Raw genomic sequence first — 12,000 nt, 5'->3', positions numbered from 1 at the left:
TGGATTTTTTATCTACATTTTTATTATACAGGATTGGATATCTGCCGTATTTGAATGATTCATACATTTCAGGATATTAGAGAGTCCATGTTACAAAAACTTGAATAAGGAAGGATATTTAGCAAATCTTTATTTCATGTTAATTGCATAGTGGATAATTCGAGCTGTGCCACAATGAAACAATTTAGCATGCCACCGTTAATCATATGTTTGCATGTGTTTAATGGTTGTATGATAGTCATTCAACCGACAATGTGGCATATAATTTTCGAAGTAGGCCTACATTGGTAAAAATGCTGGAGTCGGAGTCGGGAGTCGGTACGTTTAATGACCCAGGAGTCGGAGTCGGAGTCGGTACATTTAAAGACTCAGGAGTCGGAGTCGGTATATTGAAAATGTGTGGAGTCGGAGTCGGAGCCGGAGTCGGTGGTAAAATTTACCGACTCCACAGCCCTGGTAGAAACCGTAAATTATCGCTGAATATATCAATCGAAGGGACGACATATGCGAGCTTCGCTTCTAAAGCAGACGTCTTGGGAGTTGGACCTCATAGTGGTGACAATCTTCAAATTTGTGGTAAAAATCACGCAGACTTTAAAATATGTTTCAGATTTTCCAAAACATATTGATGCGTATAGCAGGAAGCATGCAGTAGCCTATAAGTAAGTACTATCTCACCTTATTTGAGCATCTGCATTCTCCCTGTAAAACCAGACTTACGTTTAGGTTGGAGCAACAATAAAGCGGGGTATTTTGCAGCCGCGTGACTTCCGACAGATTCCAGTTTCACATCACATCCACTACGATGAACATTACTCCGATAGTTTCACAGCAGAATGTCACCGTAGCTTTCGCACTGAGCGTGACATTCAGGGGTTTTGTATGGGCAACTGTGGGTATTCTTTGCAGCGTAGGCTTGCTTGGAAATGTAGTGGTACTATCCATTTCACTTAAGATGAAACCGAGCATTCTTTCCGTGTTCGTCGCTGGACTCTGCTGTTCTGATGTTTTATCATCCTGTAACAGCCCAATTTTTGTATACGCCACCATGTATCAGAATATGACTTCAGGTTGCCTTCGGGCTTCTGTCAAATTCCGCTGCTAATAAGCATGGCAACGACTTTGATCACGGAACAACAGGTGTTGCTGTTGAGTATAATTCGTTATAGGAGTGTAAGATACGGCGTCGAAAGTCGCAACGAAATCTCCTTTGTCACATGTCGCCGACTGGTTATCTGCTCATGGTTCCTATCAGCATTGCTTGTTACTCCTTTAATGTATAATATTCGATTGGTTAAGCTCGATCTGCTTCGAAGCGCATGCTTGGTGGGCGACACAGATATTCTTTGGGTGAAAATGTTCGTCTTCGTGGTCACGACGATGGGAATTTTCTTACCAATGGTACTGGTCACCGGCTTTTGCGTGGCAATCGTAATATTCCTTATGCGCCGAAGATCATCAAGCACGTTCAAGGCAAAAAGTAAGTTGTCATGACGTCGAGATAATCATGCTCTTCTGCACCTCTAAGTGACCGTTGCAACATTTCTAGTAGGATATAGCATTGACTACGGCATTAAAATCTTCCTTATTACAATGCCCAACCCCACTGCGACCCTATTTCAAAGTCTACGTCTCTTCGCTCATGTCGTAGTTCGCGTTACAGAATGCGTAAACCCATTTCTGTACTACTACGCGTCGAGCGAAATCAGAGAGGGGGCGAGACGCATGCTATCATGCCATCGACGCGACGTGACCCACTAGTGTACCCAAATAATGTCAAGATCTCTTTTCCCGTGTCTATTGATGTTATCAGTCTCGTTTTAGTAGTCTATTAATTTCCTTACATCCCTGCTGAATATATCCAGCAGCGCTCCCAAACTTATCCTAGCATTGCCGTGTCTCCAGAATTTCCCGGATATGTCCGTAATTCCACGGTTCAAACTGCGTCCGGGAGGAATTTCTAAAATATGCCCAAACGTCCGAAATTTTGAAGGCTTGACGTAGGCTCATAATAAGGATGGATTCGCGACCCTCATTAGGGCAGGGCAAAATCGAGTACCTGAGTGATTTGATTCTGACAGACAATGTGCTCATACCTCATATTGAAATCCACTAGTGGGCGCTCAAAAGACTCCGGAATTTGAGTCACAGAAATATGGTAACCCTACTTTCTCCTAGCGACTATAACCGCAAAATATGGTGTGAAAATTGATTACACAGCATGTCCGTCGGATGCACTGTGATGACCACTATGACCAGGTAACATCAATCGCTCAGTGATGCGGAAGATTCGCAGACTTAGCCGACTTCAGATCTAAACGTCAGTCCAGCACGAAAACTATTTCGTCCTTTTCCCTGAGCTCCTCGCTCCTTCGCGTTGCAGCGCAACAACAACAGAATGTCCGCCTGTAAATTACTTTCCGTCGTAAACTAATTTGAAGCAATCCATGTACCCGAGTGCCGGCTCAGAACAACATCTTCAGAAGTATGTGACATTAAATGCATCATACAAATAACGTATATAGGCCTAATTAAACTATGATTCTATTGTGGGCATAGGCCTACCGCGGGTTTGTCAGAAGCGATACGTACAAATAAAGTACACCAACTGAAAATCGTAACAGTATAGAAGCAAGTCAATTTGTTCGAAACCCAAGCTGCATCGGCCTTTTCGTCGTCGAATATATCTCCTTAATTCCACAGCCTATTTCATGCTTGAAAAAAAAACGCAAAGAGCAGCAGTGTTGTTATACTATAGATTTTGATCTGTTTGGTGACGAGCAAAATACCTGTACAATAGAAGTCATATCATCATCGCTAGTCAGCTTTCCTTGAAGTAATAAATAATTGTTACGAAATGAGTGTAGTCCTGTTTCCATCTACCTACGAGTATCAATGACGAGTTTGTGTCAGTGATGAACTTATGATAGTCGCTGACAATATGGAATCGAGGAAAGAGCTGAGATTTAGTAGCACATATACCGTCCGTCAGTTTCAAACTGCGTTAAAAATTCTGGGGTACTTTATATTAGACGTGATGTGTAAGATAACGAAGGGGGGATCGCAATAGCTGACAAATATGCGCTCATATGCAACATGACGTAACTAACGATAGATAAGCTCTGCCGAAAGTCTTGAGCAGACAAAAAACATTTATAAAATCAATTAGGCTATCTTTGATACAACATATGTCTGGTCTTCTCGAGGCAGTTTCGCTTCCCAATCGATTGAATCAGCGATATTGTCCGTCAGAACCACATGGTCTGCAAAAATGATACGCATCGCCCACCAACGTTAGTGACTATATATATACAGACACAAGTCGAACACACCCGGCCGATGGACTTGTACAAGCTACTAATCTAGTTAGTTAAAGTCCAACTTAAATACTGATGGTTTTAGTACTTCTAGTTGGGCATGAAAACAATTTAGCTGCCGAATAACCAGAAAACACGTGTCGCCGTTTGGCGTGAATCGTGATACCGGTGTTGTGTGATGTTCTTGAACCCCCTGGTACAAATCAGAGTCCTCACTATAATAACTGGGTTTGGGGGTACGAATGCTTCCCATTTTGAACCTATTCTGATGTTTGTGGAAAGCCGATTCGATTATAATAAAATAATAATTGAATTGAATCTGTAGTAAGTTATGTGTTTCAGTTTTTCATTTGCGTATTTTTAGAAGTCATTAGTTCCGAGAAATAGTATTGACTAAACATAAGGTCATTTCTCGATCTGGCTCCCGAAATACCCGTCGGGCCGTTTCGTTGGTTTATTATCTTGCCAACCCTGGCGTTTGGTGCGTCAGAGTCCACTTTTTGGTCGCATTTTAACACTTTTCCTAGAAATAAAGGACATATGGTACCTATAGTGGCGCATTTTTAAAATCTAGTAGTTTGTACAAGTCTGCTGGCAGATACTCACCAATGTGATAGCACCACTTCAATCGACATCCTGCACCACAGCAAACTTACGAAAGGCTCTTCGAACAGCAGTTGAAAAATATTCCAATCAAGTTAACATTTGCACAAATGCACAGCCGTCTTTGAAGGTTACAGAGATTCCTAGAATTTCTCAATTAGCATAAATCTATAAATACCTGTGGTGAATAAAAAGATTTACATGAAAACAAAATACATGTGGTGCATAAAAAGATTTATGAAAACAATTAATTCGTTGCTGCGTAGCCACGGGTGGAAGGTGTCGATGAACCCCAATATTTTTACTCGGACAATGAATCTCTACATTACGTGATTGGTAATAAATTTCACGCTCAAATTTTAATAGGGGGCTGCGCTTTAGTTATATGATGTGACCTCATATTAAAGTGAGGTGGTGAACACACGCCGCAACCATTCTCATTAAAAGTCACATCAGCCTATTCGAACTGTGGCTAAAAGATTTTCACGAGTGATCTCATTACACTCTGGCAATATATGCGGTATCGAGATCAGTCGCCATCGCTTCGAATTTCTGGCTCGACGCGACATTCGTCATAGCATTACAATGCATGTACCGGATACCTCAAACAAAGCAATCCATAATATATAAAGTGTAGGCTACGTGAGGTTGCAATAACTTGAGGTCCGAAAATGAGGACACTTTTCAAAAGTTTCAAAAGCTATAATACCGGAGGAGAAAACAGCTGATTTGGAGATTTTATCGGGTAATAGTATTGGGTTGACTACAAAAAAGGTTATTCCTCGTATCTTTCTCCCGAAATACCCGTCGGGCGTATTTTTCGTTCAATTTTTAGCCAACCCTGCCGTGCAGTACGTCTAAGTCCAATTTCGGCAAGTGTTTCAACATTTTTTCTGGAAACAGAGGATATCCTCTTTAAAGACGACATGTGGTCACAGCCCTTAACAATCATCATATTCAGGGTGGAATGCAACATCATTCGTGCAGCGATCTTGTAATGATATTAACACTGGGCAAAACGACGTTCCAAAATATTATCGCGCATAAAATTGGACTGTTTCGTCATTCGATTGAATATTTTCAAGACCAAACCAGTGTTCCATGTAACACTGGAGGTTTCGTGCGCCAGTCTCGGGGGTTCCGCGGAGGTCAAGAAAAACTCTCAGTCCATACATTATGGTTACCATACGTCCGCATGACGATTTAACCCCCTTCGCCCAAATCACTCCTATTTAGCCTAAAATGGCAAGAAGGGCGATATATTAGCGTAAACGACATACGACGGGTATTTTGGGAGCCGAATCGGAAAAATGGCCTGATTTTAGTCAATATGCTGATTGATAATATAAGGTGGAAGCGGGTATTCCGGGAGTCAAATCGGAAAAATTACCTTGTTTTGGTCAACACAACAGAATTAGCTATATATAGAACATTTCCTCATTTTCCCGTCAGCTGTAGTACCTTTTGCTGCCTGTCCAAAGTGTATTCTTTTCAGGATCTCAAAATATGGTAGACCTATCATGCATGATGATTTGTGATTATTCGCCCGTCTTGGTCATCATTGGCTGCATCTTGCATGTATTTAGACCCAATCAGCAGTCGAATCGTGACTATTTCGTAGTCTTGGCCATCTTGGGTTGCATGATATTAGGCCCGATCAGTAGTCGGGAGGTTGTGGTTCAAATTCGAAGCCTCGATCGTCTTATTGACATGCCAATTCTATCTCCAATATTTGTATGCTCTTTTGTAAATCATAAATTGGTATCACGCTTTTACCTTTCCACCGAATACTACGATGACACTTTCTAAGACAGTGGTTCTCAAATGGGGGAGCCTGAAATGATATGAGAGGGATGCGACCAACAGATTTTTTTCGCGCTCCGCGCAATTTACCAACAATTCATAGTTATTTTCTGTGTATAGTCCGAATTTCATATTCTCTCATCAACATGCAGCCATAACCTTCCATTAGGGATGGTGTGAACCTCTGAAAGGTTCTGTGTGAACACGAACGTGAACCTCATGACGTCACGTGACGTCATATTGCTAATCCCAACCCTATCTTTCAATGAAGTGATAGCGTATATTAATGTACACGATATCTAGCGAAGACTCGGGCCACATAATGTCACTATGCTGAAGTGCATATTGGCGCTTTAAACGTCGCTTAATGTATCAACTGAGGCAATCAAATGATATACTTCCATAAAATCAATATTATCCGTCGCTTTGCCAACAATTTCGATGAGGACTTGCCATGGAATATATGCTTACGCCTTAACATTCTTGGCCAGACCGGACAATGTATTCAGCGTCTGAGTATTGCTACATTGATTTTGAGCGGAGTGTAAAACAGGGTTTCTATACTTGCTACCGATATTATCCCATTAATAAGTTATACAGCAGTAGCCAACACCCCAATCGCACGTTTTTTTATGATACAATAAACATATGAAGTCAAGATTGATTGGTTGAATAAGCATCATTCGCTGACTACATGTAGTCGTATTTCGCTCGTGACGTTGTGTGATTGCGAGTCGAGCTCTTAGCAGAGAGTCGCTAAATATTCACAAACGGAAATCTGGATATTTGGAGCAAACTTTTGTAACAATGCAAGTAAAATTTTTCAGATTGTCAAGGTGCATATTTGTTTTGTGTTGATTTTTTCTTCTGCCAGCGGCATGCAGAGTGGCCCGCAGTTGAAATGCAATAAATTTGTACTAAAGACGTCATAATGAAGTGAAAATTGTAATATATGAAAAAGGCGACAGCGGTTTCCTTCACAATAAGCCAGTCATGCTTTAAAAGTTTACGTGAAGTAGCTGTTGTTATTTCGTTAACATGTCCTGAATTGGATCTTAAATCGTTATCTGCCAACTAACGTGCAATCCGCTTACAGAATCACCGTCGTTAGCAGATAGGCTTACCATATTTTGGAAATCTAAAAAGAGGACACTTTTTCAGAAATTTGAGGCTTACAAAAGAATTCTCAAAAATCGGTGAATTTTTCCCACTTTGTGGTCGGTTGACTAAAAAAAAAGAGGTCAACTTTCTGCTCAGAGCTCAAAATAACGCTTTTCTCTCCACATTGCTAGATGTTTGACTTAAAGAAAAGGGTCATCCTTTTCGCTAAGAGCTCAAATCGCCGTTTTTCACTCCTCAATACCCGCCGGAGCGTCACTACTGTGCTAATTTACGGCATATCACTCGCATTTTGCACTAAATGTGACCTAAATGTTCAAAAAATAGGACAAAAGGGCGTCCTCCGAGGACACTTTCAAAAAAGAGGACAAATCCTCTTAAAAGAGGACGTATGGTAACCCTACTTCAACAGCTAACCAACAAGCCACCACCGCCGTAATTATTGAAGCATAGCCGATTAGCCAATCGAGCGTAGTGATTACTAGTCTTGTTGCCGTTCTATGGTCGCTGGCACGCCCACTCACCCGTACCTACTTTTTAAACGCTTTGCGACAAATCCTGACGACTTCCCGTGAGCTTCTTCCAGGCCCATTTCTGTTTTTTTAATCAATAATCTATAGAATGAGACAGTGATACCCATCATTTTTGAGATTTTACGAGTTTTGAATAACCCCAGTAGCCATTCAATCAAACCGCCTCCCGCTTTGACTTGGGATGTAAAAATATCCATGAACCACTTTATTAAAACCATAATATAATAAGAGCGAAAAATATAAAAATGAAGGGGCAAATTTTAGTAGGTGGGAAATACAGATGTGTGATATCCTGGTCAGATAATTTTGAGCGCAGACTAGAAAACTTGTTGTCTAGTCTAGTCTACCGGTACTACTGTTTCGTTGCCATGATTCAGAGATGATCTCCGAGTGTCTTGTTGTTGATGACTTGCTGTCTGAGGGCTATGAATACGTTTTGAAGTACATCGAGCTCATGGTCAAGCCGTAGTTTGTACCAATGCAACAGAAAATAAACGCTAGAATTGCGGCAGAATCCTACACGAGTGCAGATCACGAAGAAGATTTTGAGAGCCTAGGGGTGATTAGGAGCAGTACCGGGACGCCGTTAGTATTCAGGACACGCGATTGCTGGGACGACATATTAGCAAGCAATTGCATTTGACCTTCTTTGCTCTTCAATACAAGAACTGCATATCTTAAATAAATATTAACATCAAGAAGTCCGAGCTGCTTTTTTGCTATCCAACCCGCTAACTTCTGTTGCAATCAAAACGAAAGTCCTGGTTCCGCAATGCGTCCAAGTTGTGTCCGGAGAGTCAGCCACGGTTATTGGTTAATTTGATACGGAAAGTGTATTTTAAGATTTGTAACTACCAAATAGCAATCAGCTGATCGAAGATACCGCGCCAGCATGGCCGAACGGCTAGGCTGGAATATTCACTTGATGGCCGACAAGTCGGTGGACGTAGTTGTGCCGGGGAACAAAATCTTTCTCGGTGATCGGGCGATTCGCTCGAAAACGAAAGTCGGCCGTACATGGAAACGCAGTGAATGAGATATTACACTATTAGATAACGTTTACAATGGTTCCGGGTTTATGGCTAAAAGCACGCGATACCTCAATTCTAGATTTGCTGGCTTCCAAATAGACATTAGCAATCGCTACGAGATCTATCGGGCCGAGAATATCCTCCTTTTCGTTGGGTCGACTCCAACCAGTCCTGTGTACAATCGTGCATGACAACCTGAATACCATCCACGCCGATTGTGTGATATTTTTCAAATGAATTTATCGTCGCTATATGAGTGTTTCCGCACAAGGGGCTCCGGATTCTTCCGGGTGCTGGAGTCTGCTCTGTCCATAATCCCAATCCGTAGCGAGTGCAGTGAGAACGTTAACGAAAAAAAACAATATTTCCATGAAATCCGCCACTGCGCTCATTTTGGTAGTGTGCCAAGGTACCGTATTGGAAGCAGCACTCGGGAACAAGATTTCGGGCGTTGTTCATTCCTCTAGCTTCCATGATAATGTACCAAATGTTCCAACCACTGCCGAACTGCCCAGAAAACACCATTCACACGAAAGCGACAAATAGTAACCTACCACACAGTCCACATGGACAGGAGTCCCACGTGCTTTCAGGTCTATGTCACAATTAGGCTACCTAAATTCATTTTGCTCTACGGAGTGGATCGCAAGAAAGAGTTCTGTCCCCGCCTCGCCCATGAGACTGTTCCGATTAAAGCGCGATAATACTCGCTAAGCCGGATTGCCGAACATTACTGTGATCGTCAGCGTCTCTGGTAATAAAATCGTACTTAAGTACTATCATCGCTATTTCGACAAATGATCGAACACAAAAATTGAATGTACGAAAATTGAGCCGAAATGATACCTAGGCTCAACATAAGACACATGTTATTGGGACACGTATATATACGTGCTGAAACAATCAATGCGTATCGCCGTAAGATAGCGTAATGGTGAAGCGTCCGGCAGGTCGTGGGTTCGATCCCCGGCCGGGTCAGACCAAAGACCTGATTAGTAACACTGTTATCCATGACTTCCCTGCTTGGCGCTCAAGCATTACTGGGATAGCAAGGAGGGTTGGTGCATGACTTGGAACACCGTATAGGCTATATCTGCACTTCTTTGTCCAGCGGCATATACATCTCTCGGGTTAGCTTCGTAGCACTCTGCGTGTATATGTTAATGCTGCATTAGTTACACTACACTAAACGGATACGGCAGACTACTAAACTAAAACTTCATTTGCGGGTGAACAAATACGTAAGAAACAGTGAAGCTATGCACTACCATCAGTTTTCTGGAACGCACCCCTAGTCGCTAAGATACAGACGCTGTATATATCATATTGCACGTCATCCACAAACCGGCGCGAGCTAGAGCGTCACATCTCAATCAACGCTCCTCATTCAGCTTCCTTTGACCCAGATAATGTACACTGAACAGGACTCTACTACTACAGATGCGTAGTTATCACTAACCGAATAAATCCTATCATGCCTCGTCTATAATTATATTTCGCGGACTAAGAAATGTTAGATTTCAGATATTTAGCAACAGATTACACTTCCAATCATCCGCTTATCCAGAGTTCAGAACAAGGCCAGATATAATTTGAAGAATTGGTCAATTTCCCGCAATTAAAACTGCGCCGCTGCGGTTCAATATGTAACCAACAAAGCGACATTCTGACCATGAAAGTAGCTGGCAAGAACTACCCTTGGTCTTCTATGCGCGAAACCTCCACTTCGACCGCAAAAGACAGACATCTACTACGTCTTCCAAGCCCCCTCCCGCAACGCTAAACATCAATATCGCTTTATTGCAAAAAGGGACCCATCTATACAAAACACAGCACAAATGCAGTGAGAGCAGCTCGTGGTCAGATGAACTTGGTGCGGTTCAACGCCGCGTCAGCGTGAGAATCGCCATCCACCAGTCGACTCCAATCCGTGTTGCCCACGACGAAGCCCACTTCCCTCAATCTCTGCTGCTCGCTTTTTTCTTCGATGTCAGCCCAACGGACCTGCAGAGCGATTTTCAAATCATCAACTCGGTACCGGCGACGATTGGTATCGCAACGTAAGCGACTCAAAAACAGAATTACCCGTTTCTTCCCAGGGGCTGAACTGCGCTGCACGTAATCGTCCGTGACGCTCAGGAATTCGGCCATGTCCGGCTGCCTTGAAGTCAGCTTTTTCTTTTTAATCCCGTCCAGCTTATCTATTGAACGCAAAACGGATTCTTTGCTATCAAGGCGCGTTCGGCGAATATTGGCGTGTAGGTCCACACGATGCTCCTAAACCTATGCTCGACCTGAAAGACTGTGCGATAACATAGCGGTACCCACCTAGCCGCTCATTGGCTTCCATCAGCTCCCATTTGCTTTGCGGTATGCCCTGTCACGCATGAAATGAAGAGATCATTCTTAGCTCGGCGTAAATGGATACGTTAACCGAGGCAACGGTAAAAACACAGTTGTTGTCTCAAATCCCGCAAAATACCTGTACACTCCGATTTTTCGTGGATGTCAATGGCACCAAATATGAGAATGATTCATTGCGGAACACTGACCTGAGATCACTTGACCAGTATTCACACCGGCTAGGTAATGATTGCAATACTGACGAGTTCAGGGATTTTCTGCGCATCAGGTATATTCAATCCGTTAGCAATCAGAAATCTTATTGGTTTGGACAACACCGTGTCGATGCTCCTAAGCCTAACGACATATAGTCCCTGATATGAAAACATACTCCCATCATTGTTAACCATTAGTAGGCTCGTGGAACACAGAGGATGGCTATTCCTAGCTGATATCAGTATACGCCACTGGTTAAACAAAAAACAGCATATCATCGAGGGCGACTCCCAGCAGTATTAATTGAAGAGTGCAACATGAAGATGAAATCAGTGAGGTATTCTTCCTAAGACTACGGAGAATGATCTCCCCTATTAATAGTCTTGGCAATATTCTTTTGTTAAATTACGTGTCACCAGGTATCATTCATGATAGCTTTCTCTTAAGAAACATGATGCACCTGACAAATAACAAAGCAAGAAGCATATCGAGTCAGCAATAATTAGTGTTGGAAGATAGAATTCAGCACTTGTGAATCAATGCTTTCCAACAACAACTATTGAGATATAGTTTCTCTGATCTCACGTTTCTGTAAGGTTTACGTGTGAAAGATCACTGCATATTTTTAGAAATTTATAGCAATGAAGAAATTGAAGCCATCTAAATAAAATCATTCAAACATCCTAGTTAACATATTTATATTTTTATGACCACTTTAATGAGGCTGTTCTAAAATTCGTACCCTGGGCCTCTGGGGCACAAGGGGTGATTCAATTAATATTCTAAACAAACATTGATATGGTTCAACTTTCTCCTCTATTCCTCTCATAAAGCTTCGAAACTCGTTCTTCTTTTGAACACATTATTTTTATGACCCCTAATAACTAAAAAATTGCGCTTGTACGAAGTGTAATCACTGAACTAAAATACAATTGATAATATAGTATGTGCATATTAAAGTAAACCCGAATATTTTCGGCTGGCACTCGTCACTGTACACAGTGTGCTTTCGTATTCTCTACTAGTTGCTGATGA

At 42.1% G+C, this 12,000-nt stretch overlaps 2 protein-coding genes across 4 annotated transcripts in view; one reads left to right on the top strand and one right to left on the bottom strand.

The window, feature by feature from the left end:
• The window catches only part of LOC145445220 (cytochrome b5-like), a 392,395-nt gene that overhangs the window by 187,979 nt on the left and 192,416 nt on the right, over window positions 1-12,000 (top strand). The window lies entirely within an intron of this gene.
• Window positions 10,187-12,000, bottom strand: part of LOC145445412 (uncharacterized) — a 28,490-nt gene continuing 26,676 nt past the window's right edge. For all 3 annotated transcript variants that reach the window (XM_080323605.1, XM_080323604.1, XM_080323606.1), the window contains exons 26-28: window positions 10,735-10,783; window positions 10,492-10,607; window positions 10,187-10,410 (exon numbers count right to left, since the gene is read on the bottom strand). In XM_080323605.1, coding sequence (XP_080179731.1) covers window positions 10,267-10,410; window positions 10,492-10,607; window positions 10,735-10,783 — 309 coding nt within the window. In that variant the 3' untranslated portion in view covers window positions 10,187-10,266. The remainder of the gene's footprint in view (window positions 10,411-10,491; window positions 10,608-10,734; window positions 10,784-12,000) is intronic.

This window comes from Botryllus schlosseri, chromosome 8 (assembly GCF_051294905.1).
Source record: "Botryllus schlosseri isolate E-star chromosome 8, Bs_hap1, whole genome shotgun sequence".
Taxonomy (NCBI): domain Eukaryota; kingdom Metazoa; phylum Chordata; class Ascidiacea; order Stolidobranchia; family Styelidae; genus Botryllus; species Botryllus schlosseri.
Note: the sequence above shows the minus strand (reverse complement) of the source record. Positions and strands in the feature narration are given on the sequence as shown.